The sequence below is a fragment of the Myotis daubentonii genome, chromosome 16 (assembly GCF_963259705.1).
Source record: "Myotis daubentonii chromosome 16, mMyoDau2.1, whole genome shotgun sequence".
NCBI classification, from domain to species: Eukaryota; Metazoa; Chordata; class Mammalia; order Chiroptera; family Vespertilionidae; genus Myotis; species Myotis daubentonii.
Genome location: NC_081855.1, coordinates 31,476,902 through 31,504,488, shown reverse-complemented (window position 1 = coordinate 31,504,488; position 27,587 = coordinate 31,476,902). Strand labels below are relative to the sequence as shown.

Sequence of the window (27,587 nt, the reverse complement as noted above, 5' to 3'; positions counted from 1 at the left end):
TACTGCAGGGGTAAGCCTTCCCTCTAACCAATTAGATCAGTGGCTCTCAACCTGTGGGTCGTGACCCCTTTGGTGGTCGAATGACCCTTTCACAGGGGTCGCCTAAGACCATCCTGCATATCAGATATTTACATTACGATTCATAACAGTAGCAACGAAAATAATTTTATGGTTGGGTCACAACATGAGGAACTGTATATAAAGGGCCAGAAGGTTGAGAACCACTGAATTAGATAATTGCCTTTTCATTCTGTGGATTTCTCATTGTTTCTTCTTCTTTTTCTTTTTAAAGCAAACAAAATAATTAGCCTTGTCTCAGGATAATTTTGCTGATATTTCCATAATGAAATAATTACTTCAGCCCTGAATTAAACATTGTCCTTCTCTGGGTACAGTAGGCCACCAGCTGTTTTAAATAACCCTTGAGAGGGTCAGGTTAAGGACTCAGTTTATGACCTTATAAATTAACATAAGGGAACCTACTCCATAATGCAACAGACAATCTATTTATAATGCTTAATTAATCTCCTGCAGTCACTAACAGAGCCCACTTGTGACCTTTCATTTCAACCTCACCAAATGTAAGTCTCCTGAGATGAGAGGTGTTAATATGTGAATGCTGATAGAATTTGCTGGCATCGTGGCCAAGTATTAAAGAGCTGACAGTCTGGATAAATTAGCTCCTGATAGCTTACTAATCAAGTGGAAGAAGCAAATGTCAAGTTGGGCAGCACTGATGAAACCCTTCATCAAATCCTGAGTGGGAGAAATACAGAAAGAGGAAAATGGCCATGTCTGACACTGCTGGCCAAACTTCAGATTTCATGCAGACTTGGCAGATGAGACAACCAAGAGAAAATGTCAGACTTGTTTCAAAAGATGGCTGTGGGAGATCATTCTGGGTGGCTGCCTTTAGCTGTTGTTGCTAGTACTCCCAGGCTGTGATTTTCAAACTGTGTGCCCAAATGGTGTGCCGCAACCATTTTTCAAACTTGCAATACCTGACTAATCAGAGTCACTGACCTTTTACCTTACATTGAAAAAAAAAAGAAAAAAAAAAGACAACAGCCAACACAATAGCTGTCTGGTGTGAATGGATCAAAATTATGCCTTTTTTTTTTTTTTTTGTCAGATCTGCAAAAGATATATTTTTTGGTGTGCCGCAGCCTTTTAGTAATTAGTTTATGTGTGCCATGAGCTAAGAAAGGTTGAAAATCACTGTCTTAGAATGATACAAAAAAATCCAAAGTGAACCAATTCAATGCTGTCTTAAGGAAGGTTCTACAGACAGAGTGGAGTTATCTGGAAGTGCCTCAGAAGCTATAGGGCAGGGGTCCTCAAACTACGGCCCGCGGGCCACATGCAAATACAAATATTGTATTTGTTCCCGTTTTGTTTTTTTACTTCAAAATAAGATATGTGCAGAGTGTATAGGAATTTGTTCATAGTTTTTTTTTTAAACTATAGTCTGGCCCTTCAACGGTCTGAGGGGGACAGTGAACTGGCCCCCTGTTTGAAAAGTTGGAGGACCCCTGCTATAGGGTGTGGGGAGAGCAATGTTTTTAGACATGGGAACAGGGCCTGGGAAGAAGAAAGGAAATACATATGCCACTTGGACATTTCTGTGGCCCAAAGGGAACAACAGTGACCTGACCACAAAAATTCTGCCTTGTGGCCTGGCATCTTGGAGTATGCGTGGAAGGCTTTGTCAGATTTTAGAACTGTCCAGGGTGTTTCTGTGTGTCTTCATCATTCAGGGAACTCGATTTCTTTATGTCTACCACATTCAAGCGTCAGTGTAAGAGATAGATCTGGCACTGCTGTGAGCCTTAGGCAGGTTCCTTAACCTCATTGCCTCCGTTTTCTCATCTGCAAAGTGAGGATCTTAACAGTACCTACCTCATAGGGTTGTTGTGAAGATTAAATAGAGTTAATACATATATAGGCTTTAAACAGTGCCTCACATATAGTAGGCACTATGTAAGCCTGGACTGTTTTCATGGTAGCATCTCTGTAGTATCTTTCTCCTCTGGGCTCTCCTTTCCTGGTGCTGCTGTAGCAGTCAGCTCAGACTGTTATGACCTCTTTCCAATACTTCATACATTGTATTGCCACTGAAATCGTTCAGTCTCTGATCTTGTCTTTATCTTATTCAGTGATCTGTGGAGTTCATTAAATAAAGTCTAAATGTCTTCATCTTGCTTTCTAGCCTCATCCCACTCTTACCTCCTGACCCTAGTTTCACACTCTAATCTCACATTTCACTGCACCTTGTCAGGAACCCTCCCCTTCCCTGGAACCATGCTATTTTCTATGCCTTATTCTCCTTCACTTGTCCTGGCATGTTTTCACTTTTGTACCTGTGCTCACTGTTCTCTCCACTTGGAGTTTATCTTCTGGTTCAAATCCTAGCCATCCTTGAAAGCCAGGCCCAAATGCCACCTGCACCCTGGGGCCTTTCTGAGCTCCAATGATCTATATTTATTACTAGAGGCCCAGTGCACGAAATTCGTGTACTGGTAGGGTCCTTAGTAGCTGCCAGCTGCCGGCCAGGTACTCACTCCCTTCCCCCCCGCCAGCCCCGCCCCCTAGTCGAACTCTTGGACAACTCCCAGTTGAGGGGACAATTTGCATACTATGCTTTTATTACATAGGATTGTTTTTTTTTAGTCCTCAACCCTAGTTACCTGTCTTTACAGCTATCAATTTATATGTCCCCTATTTAGTATGTTTCACATCCCAGCCTCTAACTGCCTTGGAGCCAGGCTCATTCTTTAGTACAGTGGTTCTCAACCTGTGGGTCGCGACCCCTTTGGCGGTCGAACGACCCTTTCACAGGGGTCGCCTAAGACCATCCTGCATATCACATATTTACATTACGATTCATAACAGTAGCAACATTACAGTTATGAAGTAGCAACAAAAATAATTTTATGGTTGGGTCACAACATGAGGAACTGTATTTAAAGGGCCAGAAGGTTGAGAACCACTGCTTTAGTATGTCCTCCTCAGTCCTGTCCCCATCCCTATGCTATGCACAGAGCAGGTCCTCTGCAAACAGAATTAGAATATTAATTGAGAATCCTGGAATGACAACTCGGTCTTTCTGTGACGTATTCTCAGTTACCTTATTGTTCTGTATGTGGGAATATTTCAGCTCTGCATGGAATGAATGAAACAGCCCATCAGCAGGAAAACAAACACAAAATGCACAACTGATCCTCAAACAATGGATTGTTTTTTTAAGAAGGAGTAATGAAAAACTATCTGAGTTCAATACCTTTATATCTGGTCACTACAGCTGCATTGACACTAAGAGGCTCTTGGAAGCTGACGGTGAGTGATGTGCTGCTGGTTACCATGAGGCAGACATTGGTTGGCACCTCGGGGGCTCCTGGGACCGAAGGAAAAACACAAGGATCTTAACATAACAAATCCTTTTCAGTGTTCTCGCCTCTTCAAAGGATACCCAGAAACACACACTATGGAAACATTTGTTTTGTAGAGCCTAATAGCTTTTGCTTTTGAACATTTTCATTAGAAGTCTCAATGGCCTTTATTTGTTGCCATCTTGGTCTTATTTGATCATTAAAACATCATTTGAAGGGGTAAATAATACCAGTTAAGCCTTCCCAAAGTATCCTGGAAACATAATAGGAGGTTAGCTGGACCAGCGAAGAGGAGGCTAGAAAGTGTTAGCAGGAACTATTATATTTCATTAAGTACTTTTGTGTAAATCATCTCAGGGGAGACTTTTTGCAACCCTGTTGGTAGAAAGGGCAAGTAACAGCATTCCATTCTTTTTGGGTGAGGAAGCTGCAGCCCAAAGAGGCCAAATGACTTGTTCAAGGACATATGGCTTTGGATGACCAATTCTGGACTCTTCCCAACATGGGATGTTAACTCACCTTGCTCTCATTGTGCCTGCTATTACACAGTAGTATTTTACTAGGAAAGAATTCACATGCAAATGTCATGTCTACTAATAGATTTCCTATGGTGTTAGGTATTTCTTCTGGGTGTTTTGTGATTTAGAAAATTAAAAATTGGTATCAAGTCTAAAAATATGATTTCTTCTAATATTAATTTGTCCTGAGTGAAGCACAATAGCAAGTGCATTTATTAAAACAATGGCTGGATTTTTTTTTTAAAAGAGCAAACATATCAGCATTGCTTAAAAGATTGTTAATAACAAAAGCAACCTTTCATTCATGTCAGTTATTTGCTTCAAGAGAAAGGAGTAGGCCTAGTTTGGGGCTTAGTATTGAGTACTACTACAGAAAACAAGAGTTTTACTGCTTTGGTTTTTATCACAGCTAAGGTTACTGGAGCAGAGGCAGATAATTCCCACACTAATGAACTGACCTTTTCCTTATATTTAAATTTTCAATATAATTCTAATTTTTTTGCTGTTTGAATAAGATTTTCTTTTGGAATTAAAGTTTAACATTTCACAAGTTTGAGTTTGAATTATATACATATTCTTTTATATCAGAGGCTGCAGTAAGCAGTACCTTCCAGTGCTAGTATTATCCAGAAACAAGACTTGTTTAAACTAACAAAAAGGACTGGTAATAGAGAATGGACGTGCAGACAAAAGCATAATTCATGGGTTGATTGCCTGTCCTCTGCAGCCTGTATTCACTGAAGGTCAGTTTACATAAGCTCTATATAAAAATGCAGTAGAGAGTCGAAAACAACTTACACTTGAGCCTGAAGCAGAAACTGGACAAATAGGCAAACAAATATTTTTCCACCTCTGCATCCCAAAATATAGTCACTTAGGGCATCAGACCATCCAGGTCATTAGGCATTAGGGCGTAACGGGTGGAAAGTGCTAGATGAGTGTGACATGGTGGAGGGAGGCCAGCAGCACTGAAGCCTCATGGCTGTGGCCAGAGAACCTATCAGGAGCCAGAAAATCAAGACAAAAGATCCTTTTACAGTCTCCCAGAACCCTTGCTCCAAACAGGCCGACAACGGTCATCCACGACCCTGTAGTGTTACAGAAAAATCAGTAAAGGAAGGCCTGGCTGTCTCAAACCAAGGTTTGGTCCAGTTAAACGTAGAGGGCCTCTGCTTATACTCACTGGCATGTTCGAAGCCTGTTTTCATGCGTCTGTAGAGCCGGTACCTCCACTCCCAAGCTTTCAGCTGTTTCTCTTTCTCTGTGTTGTCCAGACTGAATCCTTCATTCTCCACCTGAATGGACAGTTCACTCACCCTCTCCTGGGCTTCCTGCACCAGTGTGTTGAGGTGCATGGCTCGACTTTCCAGGCTGACAACTAAACAGAAAGAAATAGGTGATTCCTTTTTCTTGCTGGGAAAACGCTGCTTCACTGGCAAGAGATCTGAGAGTCCACTATAGGTTTTAAAAAATGCCTGGCGGAAGTGGGATCCATATTCGTTACTAATGTTTTGTTATGATAAGGTCTAATTAGTGACATTTACAACTAGATTAAATGGTAAATCCATCCATTTAAGATATTCCCATTGCCCTCTGGCCCTCTTGTGACACACACCCCATACAGCTGCTTAGCAGTTAATTAGAATTCCACTGTCAAGTGCCCAGAGAACCGCTTCTCATCCGCTTCTCATCCAGATTGCACACGTTTCCATGCTCTTCAGAGGACAAACACTTAGGAGCTAAAGCTCTGCAGGGCCAGGATGGCCCTAGGAAAAGTAATTGATGAGGGAAGCTACATTCTGCCAGAGTTGTTTGTTCTTTATATTTTTAGAACTTGATTCAGATTTTTTGCTCTTATCACTTTCTGCCCAGCTCATAGACATTTTTGTATGTGTATCCTAGTGGCATAATTCTGTTAGTATTAGTCAATTTATTTATTGCTAACAAAGTGTTCTGCTGCTGCCACAATAGGTCTAGTGCAGCGGTTCTCAACCTGTGGTTCGCGACCCCTTTGGGGGTCAAACGACCCTTTCACAGGGGTCGCCTAAGACCATCGGAAAACACATATATAATTACATACTGTTTTTGTGATTAATCACTATGCTTTAATGATGTTTAATTTGTAACAATGAAATTGGGGGTCACCACAACATGAGGAACTGTATTAAAGGGTCACAGGATTAGGAAGGTTGAGAACCACTGCTCTAGTGAATTCTGATAGCTGACTTGAGTGTGATCAGACATTGATCTTTGATTGTGGTCTGATTGTAGGTATGGTCTCTGGAGATGCCCATGCCCAAGAGAGAAAGCTGTCCTAGCTCTTCTTGCTGAGAGAACCTCAGCTTGATATTTCTGTTTTACTCAATGCATGATAGTCTTTGTTTGATTCATATCATGTTGTTGACCCAGTCTGCTCTCGTGTGAGTGAATGTTCATGTCCATGATGTTTCACATTCTATGTCAGGCTAGGAGGCTGCTTCTTATGGTGGCTCTCCTGCATGTGAGGGTCTGCCTAGTTGGTCACTTCTGATCTGGGCATGTGGTAGGGGATCAGATCATGAAACAGATCAGAATCAAGTTTGGCAGTTCTGTTACCCACCCATTGAACACTCTCTGTGACCAAAACAATATTTTCCCCCAGGTGGGTGGGGAAGAAACCCAACTATATCATTCTTCTAATAAAGGGGGAAAATATGATGAAGATAACTAAAGTGAAAATTTGTTAGGTGTATTTTGAAATGGAAATTAGGCGGTTATATATTCATATTCTCTGTGTTCATAGGCATGTTTGCATTAATTACAGGAAATGAATACTAATTTATTATTGCCCCTGCTCACTATCAGTCTAAATTTATTTACCGATGAGGTCAATGAAAAATGAGTTGAGTCTTTTTTTCCTTTTTCTTTCTTCTTTCTTTTTAACATGACTATTTAGAACACTTGGGACTGTGTTTTGCTGTAGATTTGTCATGGTTAATGAATGTTGCTGTAGCAGTCAATCATGTACTCTAAATACTGTCACGCTTTTTTTTTAAAGCCTCAGTCATGAGCCATGACAGAAAAATAAACAAATAAATATAAAGCTAAAAAACTCTTTCACTGAGCAGCTACCCTACGCAGAATCCCCCGGGAAGGCTAAAGGAGGCCAGAATAAATGATAATATAAGTGCTGTGGACCTAGGGAAGCAAGGATGGGGTATGAACAGGAGGTTCTGGAGAAAAAAAATACACATACACATGCGGGCGCATACTGCAGTGGAAAAATTGGCAATATTAGTGGCCTCAAGGTGCAATTTCCTGGAGCAGTGAGATTGACAAGTCAGTACTAAATGCTGTTAATTTAACTAACTTCAGATTAATGGTAGAGTCTGCTATGACTGAAGCCCTCAAACACAGTCTCATTATAGCCTTGCTGGGAAGGTCCTAAATATAGGCATTGACAGTTTAAAACAAATTCGTATACATTTGTGTATTTTTAGACATAGGTTAGGCGTCAGAGTTTGTGTCACAGTTTTCAGGTTGATTAATTGACCCAGTAACTGCACCCTCTACCCAATCCCCCCTCCTTCTTTCACTCCAAATTATAGAGAAAATGGGGGAATTGTCCTTGCTAAGTCATTCAGTGAGCTTTTTATTGTAAGCCTGATGTTTGAATTGCATGCATGCGTCAACACTTGGGTGATAGACACATGATTTATAAAAATAAATTTTTCTAATACTATAAAATCCCCCCTATTAATTTTTATATTCACAACAGTTATTACGGGTGTGAATTCCAGGTGGCATTTCAGATGGACAGCTTCTCTTGAGCTGTGCTTGGCTCCCCTGACATTTTTCCTGCTTTCCCTAGTACAACACGCTTTGTTTCCAGACTTTCCCTCTCCTCCCAGGTTGTAGACATGATGTTGTTTTACTTATAGGGGTAAAGGGATTCTATATCTTTAAGATAAAGCACTTTGCCTTTTCATAGACTAACAAGGGAGATGCATATAATTTGATGACTAAGTAAGTTTTCCAAGCTCATATAGATCCCCGTGCTTCTTTCTCAAACTGGGGTACCTAAACCGCAGCCTGATGCCCCAGAATGAGTAGGCACATCTTCCTGGTTCACCAAATTTCCTGTGAAGATTTTGGTGAAAACACATTATTTATAAATTAAAATGAACGCTTTTGTTATGGAGAAGAGGAAAAATTTCCCCCCAAATTGAAGATTTTTTTTAAGGGAAACTTTATAGAAGCTCCCCTGCCCCAGGCTAAATCTCCAGGTGCCCCTGAGAATATTTGCCTCTGTTAGAGGTAATCCCATGCATGAGTGGGAGAGGCAATGACTGAGCCAGTGGTTTCACCAAGCAAACCTTCCCCCGCCCCACCCCCATGGACTTTTCAATGGCTTAATAAAACACTCTCTTTTGAAAGATTTTCCTTATTGACTACCAAATCAGCTGACTCATAAATTAATCATTTTCTCCCTATTATTAATGAGCTATATAACTGCCAATAGAAGCATCTGTTCAGTAGGAGATAACCAACCTAACAAACTGGGTTAATACATTTTAAGCAAAAGTAAGTAAAAGTGATAATTATCTTAGACTGTGTAGTTTTATCTTTACTAAGTAATGATTTGGTAGGTTAGGCATTTGATCCTGCTGGGAATCGCATTCCTGTTTCTGCCTCCTCAGGATGAGAACCTTTGCAACCCCCTTATTTTAAGGTGAAGAAACTTAGACTCAGGGAGGTGGAATGATTATCCAAGATTTTCTTAAAAACCTTAAAAACTCAGTGAACTTTCCTCTAAACCAAATGGAATGCAAATTAATCTATTATTTATGTATTGCCATTTTCTAACAGCTACCTGTTTGTCATGAGATTGGTGAATTCATTTTGGTTGGTTGGTTGACACAGAAACTAGCAAGGCTGTGTCTATTTTATGATTGATTTTCCTGCCCATCCACTTCTCTTATTCTTGGATCCATTCTCCCTTTGCTTCCACCCTCTGAATATTTCCCCCTTGAGTCTGGAGCTCCTGGATCTGTTTGCAAGCTTGGGCCTTTTCTCTCTTACTGCTGTAGATCCCTTCTCTAGCCAAGCAGCTACCCCTCTGCACTGCCATAGCCAGCACAATAGAGGGTCTGTGAGTGTGCTGGGAGCAGTCCGGCTGGGGCAGGACCACTTGGCGGCTCCTGAAATAGGCTCCTTGCTATTGTGGTGTTTAATTATCTACAGCATTTCTACCACCCAGTGTTTCTGAGTATTTGTTATAAGACCTGCCCAGCTAATTAACTATCGGGTAGGAGTAGGGGGAGGGGCAGGCACTTGGTGTTCAAAGAATACAATTACGGTTACTGTTTAAACCCTGAGATAAATAGTGATCAGACACCATCAGAATCAAAACTACAGATTACTAACTACTTCTTCGCCTTGCTAGTTCTTAATTTCGCCCTTGCCCTGCAATTCGTGAATTTGGGCCTGATTGATAATTGCTTAAAAGCTTGAAAATATAACGAGGGTAAAATGTAATTTTTCTTTTTAGGTATGAAAGTGAATATATTTAAAAAAAATTTTTTTTTCAATTAGTTTACATTCCATATTATTCTGTATTAGTTCCAGGTGCACAGCATAGTGGTTAGATAATCATGTATCTTACAAAGTGGTTCCCCAATATTTCTAGAACCCACCTGCCACCATATATAATTATTACAATACTAGAGGTCCAGTGCATGAAATTTGTGCACTGGGTGGGGGGCGGGCATCAGTCGAACATCCTTAGTGCTGCCGCAGAGGCCGGAGAGGCTCCCGCCATTGCCGCTGCGCTCGCCAGTGGTGAGCCCGGCTTCTGGGAGCACACTGACCACCAGGAGGCAGCTCCTGTGTTGAGCGTCTGCCCCCTGGTGGTTAGTGCACATCATAGCAACAGGTCGTTCTACCATTCAGTCGATTTGCATGTTAGCCTTTTATTAAATAGGATTATTGACTATATTCCTTATGCAGTACTTTACATCCCCAAGACTATTTTGTGACTACCAATTTGTACTACTTAATCCCTTCATCTCTTTTCACCTATCATCCCTAATCCCCCTCCCATCTGGCAACCATTAGTGTGTTCTCTGTATTTGAGTCTGTTTCTGTTTTGTTTATTTTTTTCTTTAGATTTCACATATAAGTGAAATCATATGGAATTTGTCTTTCTCTGTCTGACTTAGCATAACAATCCTCTAGGTCCATCCATGTTTCACAAATGGTAAGATTTCATTCTCTTTTTTTGGCCAAATAATATTCCATTGTATATATGTACCACATCTTCTTTATCCAATCTTCTGTCATTCACTGTAATGTTATTTACAATAACCAAGATATGGAGACAACCTAATTACTCACTAAAATTTATTTTTTAATTGAGACTTTTAGGGAACAATTCATTTGGCTTGCTTAAAAAAAAAAAAAAAAGAATACATTTGCCCATTACTAATGATATGCCATCTTTCAATTTAGCACTAACTTTTCTATTGTTATTAGCATTTTCCTTGTTTTTATTGTTCTAAGACAAGCATTTGGTCTAGTGCTCAAAGGATCCTTATAACCAGCTTTAGGTGCCTTTTCCTATAGTCCCTTGGCCCTATATGATTTCCTTTGTGAGGAGACGTCATCAAGGTAGCCCAGTCCTTTTCAGTTTTTATATTAACTTAAAGAGTTTAGTTTAAAGAGTTTCCTTATCCTGATCTGGTTATAAAAGGCTGTAGGGTCCCTATACCACTGCTCCTTATGAATGTATGACCCTAACCAGTTATGCCGACATCTGGAGCCCATGTCTTATCACTAAAAGTGGCATAATAATGGTACCCCTCTCATAAATTGTGATGTTAGTGATAATTTACAGAGAAGACTCAATTAGTAGAGGCTTGTATTGTTATTATACCCATTGGTATATGCCGGGGTCCAACCCCAGCGGGTCCAGGGGTCCCCAAAGGTGTGGACGGAGTCGGCGAAGAAGGAATGACACAGAGACAGCGTTCAGTTGGTCAGCAGCCTAGCCAGGATCTCCAGCCACAATCTCCAGCCAAGTTCTGGTCTGGATCTCCAGAGAGGTTCTGCTTCGGATCTCCAGCCAGGTTCTGTGGCCATGTTCCCTTGCTAGGTTCTCCAGCCAGGTTCAGTCACCAGGTTCTAGTCAGGTTCTCTTGCCATATTTCTGTAGTCAGGTTCAGTCCAGGATCTTTTGCCATGTTCTCTCCAACGAAGTTCTTCTGTCTGTAGGTTCTGTGTAGGTTGTCTTCTTGGCTCTCTTCTAAATTCTGTCTTCCAAGCCCTGTGTTCTAAGTTCTGTGTCTGAAGTTCTGTCTCTCTGTCTGGTTACATCTGTATTTATACCAGTTGATTCAATCCTATCAATCTCTATTACAAAGGTTAGGGCGTTTCTTATCTCCATTCCAGGGAGTAAAGATTATGTAGCTTAAGCATGATTGTTTGTAGTGATTAACTACCCGCCTGGCACTTAGTTAAGGAGTTTCATCCCCTCCCTGACTTCAGGGAAAAATTCCTACCTGGGGATTCAACCTTTCTCGGAGAGGTGACCTTGGTTAAAACACAGCGCCAAGAAGGTGAGCAAACATATTAAGAACTGTATGCCATATATGCCAGGTCCCTTGAAACAGCAAGGATGGACCGGCTCCCGGCAGGTATATGTTATGCTTTTTTAGAGGCACACAAAAATAAATACTTGTTTTTATAATATAGCTTTATGTTCTTACATTAAAAAGAACCCCCTCTTTATCCAGTTAAAAATTTTCTGTTCCAGTTACCATTCAGAAATATGTTAGTACATAAGTGGTATCAGTTTCAACCCTATCTGTTGTTTCAAAGGATAAAACAAGGTTACTTAGGTGTAAATCTTGCATTGTAAGCCAGTATCCTCTGGGCAAACAAGAATAGACAGTTAATAAAATTTATCTTTGCTAATCATAAGTGACAACCTTCTAACAACCTCACAGCTGACTTATTTTCAGGTAGGAACATCAAAAGAAAGACTATAGAGGTAATCCAATAATTGAACATCTTTAAATTCAAACATTCTCATACCATAAGTTTTAGTTTACCCATTTTGCTAAGGTTCAGGGCTCAAAATTCATTTTGGCTTTACTTATTTTCAGGTTTTCCCAAGGACTTTGAGAGTGGTTCCAAAAATGTTTTATAGATTTGAAGGTTAAAATTTTCATTTTAATTACCATAGAACTTTCTTCTCTTAGAACTCATTATACTCTGGACATAAGGTCTGGAGTGTTTTTCTCTGCTACTTTCCATCAGAATGTATATTCACAAAGTCCATATTATATAGTTTAGGTTGCAATTGTAGTTCTTTAAGAAGCCAGGGCCAATGACACAGAGAGGGACTCCTGCCAGGTATCCCAAGAGGCAAATGGACATTTTCTCTAAAACAAACACAGAAAACACTTGAAGAACTTATTTAGGAAATACAAAGCATATTACTCAATAATGTTCATAGGGAGCTTAAGTATGAAAGACGATAATTATATGTTCTAATTTTTATGTGCTACCTGATAGAAATATGTGAGCCATATTCCTTTAAATTTCCTAATAGTGACATTAAAAAACAAAAAGAAATAGATGAAATTATTCTTACTATGTTTTAGTTAACTCAGTAGAGCAAAAGTATTAATTTAACATGCAATCAATATAAAATTATTAATGAGATATATTCAGTGTAAAATTTACATTTAGAACACATTTTGGACTAGATACATTTCAAGTACTCAGTAGTTATAGTGGCTAGTAGCTCTTGTGTTGGCCAGTGTAGTTTTGGAACATAAAATTCTATAAACTTTAAAAAGTGCTTTTTTATTGAGCAATGTTTTCACAGCACAAACTATACAACAGATAGATAAAATATTTAAATACTAGAAACTCTAGTGTTTGTTGTTTTTGTTTTTTTGAGAGTTATACTGGATTCCAATGTTTTTGACCATTTATAATGTGCTAGGGAAATGTTTTAAAGCTATTACTACATTTAATTCTCAACAATCCTAGATAGGTAGTGGGGTATCCAGTTTCCAAGAGGGCCTCAAAAATCTTTGTCTCCTGGTGTTCACATGCTCCTACACTGTACCAGGGTTGGTCTGTGTGGTCAACAAGATTAAGGAGAAATGAAAATTGATCATTTTTGAGGTTAAGTTATAAAAGACACTGTTGCTTCCATTTTGGTGTCTCTCTCTCCAATCATTTGCTCTGTGGGAAGCCAGTTGCCATGGCAGAGAGCAGCTTTATGGAAAGGGAGAGGCCCATGTACAAAGTAACACAAGTCTCTTGTCAACAGTCACTCTGAGTAAACTTGGAAATGGGTCCTCTAGATCAGCAGTCCTAAAGGTTAGTGACTGCTGCTCTAGATCAATCAAGCCTCTAGAGCAGTGGTTCTCAACTTTCCTAATCCGTGACCCTTTAATACAGTTCCTCATGTTGTGGTGACCCCCAACCATAAAATTGTTTTTGTTGCTACTTCATAACTGTAATTTTGCTACTGTTATGAATCGTAATGTAAATATCTGATCTGCAGGATGTATTTTCATTGTTGCAAACTGAACATAAAGCATAGTTATTAATCACAAAAACAATATGTAATTATATATGTGTTTTCCGATGGTCTTAGGCGACCCCTGTGAAAGGGTTGTTAGACCCCAAAGGCGTCGCGACCCACAGGTTGAGAACCGCTGCTCTAGAGGATAGGAATGATTATTTTGCAGGAATTTAAGGATGGGAACCTAGACTGTGAGTGTGTGCATATACACACACATATGATCAAAGATATTTTCTAACTTTATATTTTACTTTGTGACGAGGAGAATATATTCTGTATATATTTAAAAGTGAAAAGCAAAAGCATGAAAAGACAATTTAAGAGCAAGTAACTATAGCTCAAGCTGTGGCCACCTGATGTCTAAATAATTATTTGGAAATATAAAGATCAATTCACTTCATATTCAGTGAAATCATTGCCTTAAATATAAATAATATATACACACCCTTAACTAGAAGTAGCCTTGGGATTCATTCAATTAAACACATTTATTGAGTGCCTACTGTTTGCTAGGGATATTGTGATGAATGAGATAATTTCTGCTCATGTGGAATTTACATTTTAATGAAGGAGAGAGAAAATATCAAATAAAAACATAGACATAAGTGCTATGCAGAAAATTAAAATGTGATTAAATAAAAATGAAAATAAAATGACTTTAGCCTTGGTGGTCAGAGAAAGCTTCTCTTGAAGATGTTATGTTTAAACTGGAATGTTAAGAAGGAGTTGACCACGTGATGATAAAATTTAAAGCCTTCCAAACATAGGAAATAGCAAATCTGAAGGCCCTCTGGTATGATAGTATGGCACATTGAAGGGATGGAATGGAGTCTCGTGGGGCTGGTGTATCATGGGAAAGGGGTGAGCAGTATGAGATGAGGATCAAAGAGCAGGTTTGTATGTCAGGGTGAGGATTTAGCCACCTATTTCATTTTATTATTTTTGCCTGGGGTGACCAGTTCTGAAGACATGTTGTAATCATTTTTAACTCACTGACAAAGATTTCTGTGATACCTAACATTTGCAACTGGGTTTCTCTTTATTAAATCATACTAGAGGACTGGTGCACGAAATTTGTGCACTCGGGGAGGGTCCCTCAGCCTGGCCTGTGCCCTCTTGTAGTCCAGGAGTCCTCAGGGGATGTCTGACTGATGGCTTAGGCCAGCTCCCCGTCTAAGCTGGCAGTCGGACATCCTTAGCACTGACGCGGAGGCGGGAGAGGCTCCCACCACTACGTTGCACTCGCCAGTCGTGAGACCAGCTTCTGGCTAAGTAGCGCTCCCCCTGTGGGAGCACATTGACCACCAGGGGGCAGCTCCTGCATTGAGTGGGATTGGGCCAAAACAGGCTCTCCGACATCCCCCGAGGGGTCCCGGATTGCGACAGGGCGAAGGACAGGCCTAGGGACCCCACCGGTGCACGATTGGGGCTGGGAATGGTCCGCAGGAGGGCTCCAGGGCATGTCTGGCCCATCTCACTCAATCCTGATCGTCCAGACCGCAGCAGCAAGCTAACCTACCGGTCAGAATGTCTGCCCCCTGGTGGTCAGTGCATGTCATAGCGAGCAGTTGAGCGGCCTTAGCATATCAATAGCATATTACACTTTGGTTGAACAGACAACTGGACACTTAGCATATTAGGCCTTTATTATATAAGACTAGGGGCCCGGTGCACGAAATTCGTGCACTGGGTGTGTGTGTGTGTGGGGGGAGTGTCCCTCAGCCCAGCCTGCCCCCTCTCACATACTGGGAGCACTCAGGCGTTGACCTCCATCACCCTCCAATCGCAGGATCGGCCCCTTGCCCAGGCCTGACGCCTCTGACAGAGGCGTCAGGCCTGGGCAGGGGAACCTCATTTCCCCCCATCACTGGTTCTGCCCCCAGCCCAGGCCTGATGCCTCTGGCCCAGGCATCAGGCCTGGGCAGGGGACCCCCAGACCCCTCCAGTTGCTGGCTCTGCCCCTTGCCCAGGCCTGATGCCTCAGCCAGAGGCGTAGACCCCCATCACCCTCTGATCACCAGAGGTGTCAGGCTTGGACAGGGGACCCCCATCTCCCCCTGATCACTGGCTCTGGCCCCCACCCAGGCCTGAGGCCTCTAGCCCAGGAATCATGCCTGGGCAGGGGACCCCCATCTCCCTCTGATCGCTTGCTCCACCCCCTACCCAAGCCTAACGCCTCTGACCCAGGCTTCAGGCCTGGGCAAGGGGACCATCATATCCCCCCAATCCCCGGCTCTGCCCCCCACCCAGGCCTGATGCCTCGGCCAGAGGAGTTGACCCTCATCACCCTCCGATCACCAATCACCGGATCGGCCCCTTGACCAGGCCTGAGGCCTCTGGCAGAGGTGTCAGGCCTGGGCAGGGGACCCCCAGCTCCCCGCGGTTGCAGGCTCCACCCCTTCCCAGGCCTAACGCCTCTGGCTGAGGCGTCCGGCTTGGGCAGCGGGGACCCGCAGCTGCAGCGGCCCCGCGATCGTGGGCTCTGCTTTAGGCCCAGGCAAGGGACCCCTAGCTCCTGGGACTGCCAGCTTCGACCGTGTCCAGCTCCCATAGCTGGCTCCACCCCTACTTCCTGCTATCACTGGCCAGGGCGGCAAAGGCACCTGATTCTCCGATCATGGCTGGGGGGCAGGGCAAAGGCGGCCTTTGCCCTGCCCCCCAGCTCTTAGCTCCCCCCTGGGTTTCCCATCACTGTCAGTGGCAGGGGGCTTCTTCCTGCTTTCCCTTTTGCCTCCCTGCATTGTGCCTACATATGCAAATTAACCGCCATCTTGTTGGCAGTTAACTGCTAATCTTAGTTGGCAGTTAACTGCCAATCTTAGTTGGCAGTTAACTGCCAATCATAGTTGGCAGTTCATTTGCATATAGCCCTGATTAGCCAATGAAAAGGGTATCGTCGTATGCCAATTACCATTTTTCTCTTTTATTAGTGTTGATATTTAGCCATGGAGTCCATACCAAGAGATTATATGCTGTGTTCTACTTGATCCTATCAAATTTACTGTCCACATATTTTAATGAAGCAGGTGAAAATATCTTAGGATTCATTCTAGAGATGTGCCTAAGGCTAGTTCTTTACATATTCTTAATGGTTGCAAATCTTTGTCCTTTGAGGGTGGATTTGATTTCAGAAAAACTCTAAATCAAGTCTGGTGAACATGGAGGGTGATGACGTTGGGCAGTGCTGTTTTGGAACAAAAATCAGGTGTGACTCTAAGCAACGAGTCAGATTTTCTCATAAACTGGCTCTAAGGACAAATCCAAACGTGTTCAGAGCAATGGCAGCACTGTTGGAGCAAGTGTGGGGTCTCCCATGAGGACCATGTTAAAGGATAACATTCGTTTGGGTTGTAGACTTTCTGGTGTGTTTGTTTACATAAAGCTGGCCTCATTAGTTTATAGTCACACCTCTTAGACGTGCCCTGAACCAGTCCCAGCACCAGCACGAACCCCCAACTACCGCAGAAACGAGGGGTGCATCCTGACAAGTCTGCCAAAATTGTAACACCGGTGTCTGTGTCCTACTCAAATGACAGTTACTATGCAGTTGCATTTTATGAAGTAACTGAACATAACTCATTCTGGGAGACATTTCCTAGTCCCATTTACAGTATCCAAGAGAAAGCAAGAGAGAGGAGTTCACAAAGAAATGCAGAGAGAGGGGAGATGGTTTGAAGAGGAGGGAGAATGCTACCCTAGGAAAGGGCAGAAAGACTATCAGGCTACATCTACAACCAAATTCTACAACAGGTACCCCAAATATAAATTACTGGAAAACCTAAAGGTATTTTCCATACATTTATGAATATCACACACACACGATGTATTAGTGTGTATGTACGAAAATTCGATACCTGTATTTCCCAGCAGCATAAGAAAGGGCTTAAAATTACAACTGAAAATTACAATTGAAAATTTCTAAGTACCTACTATGTGCCAGATACTGAGATTAAAAGGCGAGACAAAATCCAGGTGAGTGATGGGATTTGCACATGGTAGATATGCAAAAACAACAACACCTGGCTTCGTTATGATTACTTATTTACAGAGCCTAAATGATGCCAAATAAATAGCAGCCTCAGAAAGGCTAGGACCTCATTGATGATTCAATCAATTCCTCTGGAGACTCTTGGACTGTGATTTGATGGTATGAGTTAGGATAAGGGAGGGTTTATGACTAGGGACTTTGCCATGCAGAGACAAGTCTTTCTCAGATACCACTGTTCAGTTGAACATGAGTAGTCATGGACACTGGAACACTGAATGGATGAACTATCAAAGGCACAGCCTCCAGGTATCCTGAAGTGTCTCTGTACATCAGCTTTCCTAACTTCAGTCCTTTCAGATTCTATTTCCTGAACTCGGCACACCAATCTCAGAGGAAGTACTTGAGATGCTATTATAATAGTGACTGAAGTTTTCTTCTAGAAGGTATAAGTATTACTTTGTGCTGCTTGCCTAAAGGTGAGAGGAACAGAAAAAGTCGCTAAGATAGTAGAGTCATCTAATGAGCAGGTGGTAGTTCTGAATACATTTAACCTTTGCAGTGTACAAGTTTGGGTGGCCACTCTGGGACTTGCCCTGTGAATAAGAAAATGTACATGGTTGAGTTTCAAGCTGTGTTTAGAGTTCTATGATTGAGGAACTAAAGGCTGGAAGACAGGGCCACACCAGTGGTTAGGAGTTAAGTCCCTAAACTCTTCTGTGTCCTTGTGATTCCTGTTACAAAATGGGAGAATTACAGAGGACTTTCTTCTGAGTTGTGCTGGATTCTTGATTGGCATAGTAGAAAGAGTACCGGGCTAGTTTTCAGAAGGGAGCACATAGGGTGAGAAGACAGAAAATTAACCCTATTAGAAACCCTGCATTCTGCTTTGAAATACTTGACAAGCATTAGTAGAGGAACAGATGGAGAATCAGGAAAGGAAGGAATTGAGCATCTGTGGTGTGATAGAAAGAGTGCTAATGCTTTTCCACAAATACCAAAGAATTGAATACTAAAGACCTGGGTTCAAATCATGCCTTCACCACTTATTAGTTTTGTAGCATTGGGTGAATTATTTGACTTATTCCAATTTTCTCATTGAAATGGGAGTTAGTTTCCTCATTTTAGCTCATTGGCTAAAATGAGGAAACTACCATCTCACAAGCCAGCAAAAACATTGTTGAAATATGTAAAACACTCTAGGAACTTAAGACTTCATTGTTATTTTTCTTCTCTTATACCCTGTCTCTGAAGTTACTGGGGAACAATTTGTAGCAGGTATTTGCTTATTTGGTTCTGGCTGGCAAACTAGTTTTTCTGGTGGGCTCTCTCATACTCATGCACAATAGCACGTTCTTTTGTATTTGGTATATGAAATGAATTAGAAATACCTGAAAACAGACTGTGTTCTTTTGTCCTGCCTCTCTCCTACAGGAATGGCACCTTAGTGCATAGAACAGGATTTTAGCACACACAGCAAGATGCAGGGTCCAATGGCCATAGCTTTCTGTTATTGGTTGTTTGGAAAGGCAGTAAATTTGCATAAAGGGACCTCAGGCACTGGTGTCCCACAGACTTGGAGTTGAGTTTTTGGTATGCTTGGGTCAGTCATTTAGCCTTTCAGCATGAAACTTTCCTCTTTGAAATGAGTTAATAACACCATCCGGAAGGGCTAGAGTGAAAAATGGAGATATGTTTGTGGAGACTTCGTAGATAGATACTCAGTCAAGATTCCTTTGCCGTTTTTACACCTGTGGGAGTCCCTACCGCTAAGTCTTTGACTTGTTGGATGGCCAAGATGACTTAGGTGTCGTATTTCCCAGAGGCTAAAACCTGGGTTGATCTCTCACTGTCCTTTCCAACTTTGTGATGATAATTGTGGTTATCATTCTTGAGGGAGTGAGTAAAACCAGGGATCTTTGAACACATTTTCTTTTGGTTTAACAAGATATTTAGTACTTGGATTCTTTTACAGGGATTTAATTATGCACAAAGAGGCTTGGGGAGAGTTGGGAGTCTTACTAGTTTAATGGAGAATTCTTTGTAGCGTCTTAGGTAAGTAGGACTAATGTTTCATCCAGCCCAGTGCAAGCAACATCTGAATGAATGGTCTCCTTGTTTTTACAGAATGGGGCTCAGTCTGCATTCTCTATGTTCAGACCCTCTGATTCTTCCTCCACTGCTCTCTCACTGGATCTTCGGGTCAGACGTTATTGCAACATAAACTGGAAGGTAGCAAATAAGCCCTTTTGATTTCTTCGATCCTTCTTTGCCCATCCCTGCAAATCCTCCAGTCTACTAAAAGGAAGCAGCACTTTGATGATGACGCTCTTACTGAAGATGAAGAGCCCCAAACCCTCACACTCTTTGACATGGATGTGGTGAGCTTAGCATTTTTAAAATAAAGAGTTTTCTGATACAAGGATCTGTCTCTGGACCTAGTCTTTGGGTGGCAGGGGTTTATGAAATTTAGAGCCAGAGACTTGACCTCTAATTACATATTTGCTTGCTTCTCTTTCAGCCTCTGGGTCTCACCACTTGGAAGTAAGTGAATCAGTATTAGTGAAACTAACAGTTTGATGAGTTTACTTTTTTTCTTTTAGGAAACATAAAAACTGTGGCTTAGAGCCATTGTGGTCACTGGGTCAGAGAGTTTGCACCAAGGGGAATGTGAGTGCCTACCTCAGAATGTTGCTGCGAGGATTAAAGGAGTGAATACACGTAAAGTGCTCAGAATAGTGCCTGGCCAGGGGTAGGGTTGTATGATTTTACCCCATCCACTCCTGGGTAGGGTCTGCCGTTGGCCCCAGAGTAACTCCCTTTGGCTAGTATCCTCAGCTCAACTCCAGAAAGAAGCCATTCACAAAAGACCACATATTATATGATTCCATTGATATAAAAGTGCCCAGAATAGGCAAATCTATGGAAACAGAAAGTAGATTGGTTGCCCAGGGCTGGGAGCAATGAGAGGTTAAGGTGATAACTAAAGGGTTTGTTTGTTTGAATGGTCTAAAATTGTGATGATAAGTTTCACAATTCTGTGCATATACTAAAAACCGGTGAATTGTATGGCATGTGAATTATATCTGAATAAAGCTGTTAAGAAATACATCCAGAATTCCACCCCTGCTTGCCATCAGGGTCATTAGCATGCTAGTCCAAACAACTGGCATCTGTCTTTTGGACCACTAAAACTAGACTCCTAACTGCTCTTCATAATTGCCTCACCACTGTCTATTCTCCACAGAGCACTGTAGTGATCTTTGAAAATGTAAAGCAGACTGTATCATCCACTGGCTGCAACTGCTCCGCTGTCTCCTCATCACACAATCAAAGTGAAGTATCTCACCATGGCCTGAATGATCTGGTTCTGGTGACTTCTTCCTCAGCGACCCACCTCTCCTGTGTTCATTTTGCTTTAGCCACATTAGCCTTCTTGTTCTTCAAATACGGCAATCTCATTTCTGCCTGCCTCTGCAATTTGACGTTCAGTATGCCTAGAATTTGACCCCCACCTCATTTTTTGATGTCCAGGACTAGGCTCAAATGTCCTTCCATCAGAGAGGCTTTTCTTGACCAACCCTATTTAAAATAGTTCCCACTCCATCAACCTTTAGCCACTCATTCATTTTATTTTCTTCATAGTATTTATCACTGTTTGAGTTTATATTTTAATTTAGCTATTTACTTGCTTATTAGAAGTCCCCTGTACTATTATGTAAGTTCTATGAGAATAGAGTTTTGTCTTGCTCACCACTGTGTTCTTAGTACCTAGAACAGTGCCCTGTCCTCAGTGTTTGTTGAATGAATCAGTGAAGCCAGCATACAGATTATGAACATAAAGACAATATCTCACACATACTTACTCTTTTTCTATGCATTTCCTGTTCTATAGCCTCACTTGGAGTATTTCACATTTAGTTATATTCTTAGGAGGATGTACCCTTGAGGTTCTATTTCAATACCATTTAGCGTATTCTATTTAGAATGTAACCTGATGCCTAGACTGATCAATAGTTGCATGAAAGTCCATAAAAACATGGAAAATATTTCACAACCTATGCTTAGTCAATCATTCATACTCCGAGGGTCAGCAATGGCTATTTCAGTGGGGTCTAGTCTTAAAAGAACATACTTTAATTCTCATATTTACTTACAGTGTGGACTTTCTCTAGCCCCCGTCCTCAGGAGAATCCTAGCAATGGGCACATTGTTGGTCATGATGGCAATATCGAGAGGTGTCAACCCCTCACTGTTAGGAGTATTGAGATCTAGTTCTTCTGCTGTGTACTGATACAGAAGGATCTGCACAGCATCCATGTCCTGCTGTTCGACTGCTTCAAACATGGCTTCGTTGCCCTGGAAGTTCTGGAGAAGAACAAAAGCAGGTTAGTACAATTTCATAGACTAGTGTATCTTAGCAGCTTAGCTGTCTTGAATTTTGGGACTGCTTCAGTGACTGCATTCTCACTTGTAAGTTATAATTTATGCCAAGGTCTCCAACGTAAACACTGTGTTGGATCTTCCTTCCATCATTTCTAAGCGACATTGAACAGATATGTACATTTAGATGCACTGACACAATACAATAGAGCATGGATAGTCTACAGCTTTCTCAACTCAGTCTTCAGTGGAATACTTGTTTGATAGACACTTAAAAAGTGTTCTATGAAGAAGGGAGCATGTGGTCAAATAAATTTGGTAAATATTGGATTAAGCCAAGTTACCCCATTATTTTACTCTAAAACTCTCAGGGCCTTTAATAATTTTAACGTACAGTTATGACTTCAGTAGGTGGGAAATATGACCTCTTTCAAGTATTTGTTTATAGAATGTATTTTTAATTGCATTTGTTTGAACTGCTCCTGGAGTAATGTTATTACAGAGTCCAGTTTGGGTGGCAAATTGGTCCCAAAGAGAACCAAAAGTTTAATACAATACCCATAAAGACAACATGGTTCCTTTGAAAAGTTCTTTCAGATACATATTTCTATAGCTCATGGGAGAAGAGCAACCCATTTACATTTACACATCTAACTGGTTTCTTCTCCAAGAGTAGCTCAGTCTTTAAAATATTAAAATATCATTGGTCTTGACCTAGCATAGGAGTCATGTAATTAAAATGTGTAAGGTCTTCAGTGACCAAGTATTTAGATTGGCAGGTTTTATTTTTAGTCTTATCAAAAAATGATTCTCCCTATCAAAGGCTGCAGGTCTGCTTAGCTGAGTACATAACACATGACTGAAGAAAATACAAAGCGATTATGCAAATACTCATTTTGACAGTAGGTACCCAGGGAATAGAGTTATTTTGGCATGCAGCTCTCAGGACAATCTGCTGAATGGAAAAGGGTTTTGTCAACAATCTGCCAAACTGAAGAGCCTCTGAGACTTACGCCATAACTCAGCCACAACCAAGCCCTCCCAGAAGATGAGTTTGAAATGGGAAAGCAAATGAGTGCAAAGTTAAAATGCTGTCCTGTCCAGAGTTGTGTATTTGTGATTCTTAGTATGTCTCATTTCTCATGTGCCATATTTGCTCTCACTCTTAAGTCATTTCCTCCCCCATGCTTTTGCTGGCAAACTCTAGTATGCTTCTATCTGGAAAGGCTAGGGCTCGTTTCTGTTTTAAACTCAAACAAATGGTGCCATTACCCCCTGCAGAAATACCCTTGCTGAGCATGTTAATGTTATGCCCTCAGCTTTTACTGAGGGCCAATATAAGAAACTACTACATGAGAATCTTTGTAACATCACCAGTACTATTTTTTATTCTCCATTACATAATTCACCATGACAGCTTATAAAGGCCAGAGGATTTAGCAACAGAAAATACTAATGTCTCCTTATAGACTGATATACTTTCAGCTATCAGCTAATGGGATGCTATAACTGTATAGGAATTCAAAGATAAATGTAATTATAAAATTTAGGTACTATATTTGCCTAGGTTTTTGGTATATCTCTTTCTCTTCCCATCCTCACCAGTTTCTTTTTTATCCTTCCTTCTGCTTTCTTTCTCACTCACTGTTCCCCTCTATCTCGTTCTGTCTTGTTATTTCCCATTATATAATGCATATGCATTTTTTTTTTGCTTGAATTCTGTCTTGAATGCCTTTGGAAAGCATATAGAATATACATTATAAATAAATAAAATATTGTTTATTGATCATTCAATATTTAAATGAGCAATGAAGCTCTCAGAAAGCTATTTAATTTCATACTCCCTATTTGCTGCTTTTGGTTTCTTTGGTCTATTAGAGAATGAAAAATGAGGGTGAAAGGGGGAAAATTAAGAAAGAGAAAGGGGAAATCTCACAATCACTCATACTTCAGCTAACAACATAGATATGTGCAGCTCCTGTCTTAACTGACTCCCAGCATTTCTAACATTGCAAACATGAAGTTTTGAGGTAAATGTGGATCATATTAGCATTCCCTTAAATCCAAACACAACTGCATAAATCAAACCGAGGCAAGAATATAAAGAGTTTTCTTACCACAGAGGTCTTCCTGAGACTCAGCCGGTCAGTCCTTGCTCTAAAGTAGGCCTCATCAAATGAAGAGTGGCTCCCCTTCAGTTTCTCAGAGAGGTTTCTGTACAGGCGTTTGGCAGCATTGGGAGATGATGGGGCGCTATGTTTTTTTGACTGAGAAAGATGTAAACTCTGCATTTGTTGGGTCATTTTCACACGACAGTTCCTAAGAGGAGGAAAAGATAATGTATCACTTACACACCATAATTATAAATTGACACAGAATTTTATCTTCTCTAGTCACCATCTGGGATCCTAATAAAACATTATAGCTGGAAGAGACCTTCAGAGTCATCAAGCCAGCCTTCATGTTCTAGGTGAGAAAGCTGAAACTCGGGGAAAGGAAGAAGCTTGTTTATGGACACAAAGCTAATTACTGGCAGAAAGGAAATTACCTTCATTTAGTATATGAACATACACATCTACATACAAACATATATATGACATGAGCCTCTACTTCACATCTTTTTGTCTCTATCTCACTTGGAGGAAGCATCTCAATTCTATAACCCAAGGAGTCTGTTCAGTTCTTCTTGGGTATATGTAATTGGTTTCATTCTGTTTACCTCCTAGATCAACGGTTCTCAACCTGTGGGTCGCGACCCCTTTGGGGGTCGAATGACCCTTTCACAGGGGTCGCCTAAGACCATCGGAAAACACATATATAATTACATATTGTTTTTGTGATTAATCACTATGCTTTAATTATGTTCCATTTTGTAACAGTGAAAATACATCCTGCATATCAGATATTTACATTACAATTCATAACTAGCAAAATTACAGTTATGAAGTAGCAACAAAAATAATTTTATGGTTGGGGGTCACCACAACATGAGGAACTGTATTAAAGAGTCACAGCATTAGGAAGGTTGAGAACCACTGATCTAGAGCATGCTGCTGTCTTCCTACCATCTCCCTTCAAATCTCCAGTCCTTGAATTTTTATAGCCTTATGGATCCCAAGATATAATAACATGTAGAACCTCTTTTATTGAACTGTTCACAGGACTGACTTTAATGATTCCCCAATTCCTACAGGATGAAATCTAAATTCTTTAGCCTCACATACACTGCTTCTCTCTCAAGCATCATCTCTTACTATACCTCTACATTTTATGTTTCAGTCTTTCTGACTTCTTAGGGTTTCCTAAGTAGTTTAAACTTTTTCCTAGTTCTGGGTCTTTGTATGCACTATTTTGTACGTATTGGAATTCTGTCTGTGCTCAAATGGTCTCTCACATCCTCAGGCAAAACTATGTAATTCTTTACTCATTCACTTAGTATATACTTGTTATAACAAATATTCTCTTGTATTGCAACTTTTTTTGGCTTTCTGTCTCCTGACTAGTCTATATGCATCTCAAGAATAAGGATTGCCAAATATATTTTTTTTATATCCCTAGCACCTAAAATGTGCCTTCCTCAGGGTAAAAGAAACATAATACATATTAGGATATGAATTGTTACTCTTCCACCTACTATGTGAACTTGGGCAAGTTACTTAACATGTCTGAATCTCATTTTTATCATTTATAAAATAGGGATAATAATAACATCCACATATTATAGTTGTAAGGATTTGATGAAACAGAATTTCTGGAGGATGAGGCCCAGAAATCAGGATTTTAAAAAAGATTCCCAGGTGATTCTAATGTGCAGGCACATATGAGACTGTTACATATAATATACAAAGGGGATACCCAGAAAGCTAATTCCTCCTCATGCCTCTGAATTGGGTTCCATGTCTACTAGCACCAACTAACCTTGATTAACTTACACTTTCACAAATGGAGGCCCATCTTCACTACATTGTTGAATGTTTTTAGGCACTTTTTATGTCCTTGCTTGCGATTTCCTCCAACACAAAAAGATGTTCTAGTGCCTTCTAAGTTCTAAGATGGTTAAACCTATTCAGAATTAGTCATACCCAGTCTTATCTAATAGTCTCATTTAAATTTGGGAGGATAATATAAAGGACTGTCTGTAGTGTATATGTATGTGTGAATGTGTTTTCATAAATCTTTAATCTTTTAATTTACACAAAAGCAAAAATGGAAAGAGTAGGTGATTTGACATCTTTCTTTTTCCATCTACAAGTCCTTTACTTTTGATTTAATAGCAACTATAGTGATACTTCTATATCTTTTTAGTCCTACAAAAATTCCAGATTGATATGCAAGCTGGCTCACAAGGGGATTGCCTTAAACTCTTTCTTTCTGCCCTCTGTCTGTAGTCTTTCCCTTCAAAATTAATGCCCCAGTTAGTGCCATCTGTCTTGTCTACATCGTTATCATTCCCAAAATAACACTACATTTTTTGTATCTGACACAGTGCCCAGGAGTCCAGTAAATAAGTTCTTTTTAATTGATCAGATTCCAGTTACTTGCTCTACAACTGATGACACCTACCCACTGGCCCCTTTTGTCTTTGCTCATGTCCCATCTGTTCTTTTTAGTCAAAATAGATTTACTTTCTCTGTCTCTTTGACTTCCTTATCATACTCCCCAGCTGTCCCTTTCAGACTATCCTTCAGCATATTTTTATTCTTCTAGATGTTATCTGTTGTTATGTATTTTTCTTCCTCTATATTTAAAATTTTGTCTGATTAGAAATACTGAGAAAGACAATTTCCTATTATCTGTTCTCATAAACATGCATGCCCCTTTCAGCTAACTGTGCTCTTAAATTTTTACCTTCATGGTAAAAGGAACAAGGAACAAGCATTTGAGAAGCATTATAGTTTTGGTTCTGGTATTTGGCAGACCCAAGCGTGAATCGTGATATTATCCTATCTAATAAAAGAGAAAAATGGTAATTGGCGTACGACGATACCCTTTTCATTGGCTAATCAGGGCTATATGCAAATTAACTGCCAACTATGATTGGCAGTTAACTGCCAACAAGATGGCGGTTAATTTGCATATGTAGGCACAACGCAGGGAGGTGAAAGGGAAAGCAGGAAGGAGCCCCCTGCCACTGACAGTGATGGGAAACCCAGGGGGGAGCTAAGAGCTGGGGGGCAGGGCAAAGGTGGCCCTGGGGCCGCCTTTGCCCTGCCCCCCAGCCATGATCGGAGAATCAGGCGCCTTTTCCACCCTGGCCAGTGATAGCAGGAAGTAGGGGTGGAGCCAGCAATGGGAGCTGGGCACGGTCGAAGCTGGCAGTCCCTTGCCTGGGCCTAAAGCGGAGCCCACGATCGCGGGGTCGCTGCAGCTGCGGGTCCCCGCTTCCCCAGCCAGACGCCTCAGCCAGAGGCATTAGGGCAGGGGCAGAGCCTGCAACCGCGGGGAGCTGGGGGTCCCCTGCCCAGGCCTGACACCTCTGCCGGAGGCCTCAGGCCTGGTCAAGGGGCCGATCCGGTGATTGGTGATCGGAGGGTGATGAGGGTCAACTCCTCTGGCCGAGGCATCAGGCCTGGGCGGGGGGCGGAGCTGGGGATTGGGGGGATATGATGGTCCCCTTGCCCAGGCCTGAAGCCTGGGTCAGAGGCGTCAGGCTTGGGCGGGGGGTGGAGCCAGCGATCAGAGGGAAATGGGGGTCCCCTGCCCAGGCATGATTCCTGGGCCAGAGGCCT

At 41.3% G+C, this 27,587-nt stretch overlaps 1 protein-coding gene across 1 annotated transcript in view; it reads right to left on the bottom strand.

Annotated features, from left to right (window-relative positions):
• ANKFN1 (ankyrin repeat and fibronectin type III domain containing 1) overlaps window positions 1-24,177 on the bottom strand; it is a 141,656-nt gene extending 117,479 nt beyond the window's left edge. Inside the window, exons 1-4 of the mRNA XM_059668256.1 lie at window positions 23,976-24,177; window positions 21,633-21,843; window positions 5,091-5,285; window positions 3,281-3,394 (exon numbers count right to left, since the gene is read on the bottom strand). Coding sequence (XP_059524239.1) covers window positions 3,281-3,394; window positions 5,091-5,285; window positions 21,633-21,843; window positions 23,976-24,161 — 706 coding nt within the window. The 5' untranslated portion in view covers window positions 24,162-24,177. The remainder of the gene's footprint in view (window positions 1-3,280; window positions 3,395-5,090; window positions 5,286-21,632; window positions 21,844-23,975) is intronic.
• Window positions 24,178-27,587: the final 3,410 nt, after the last annotated feature.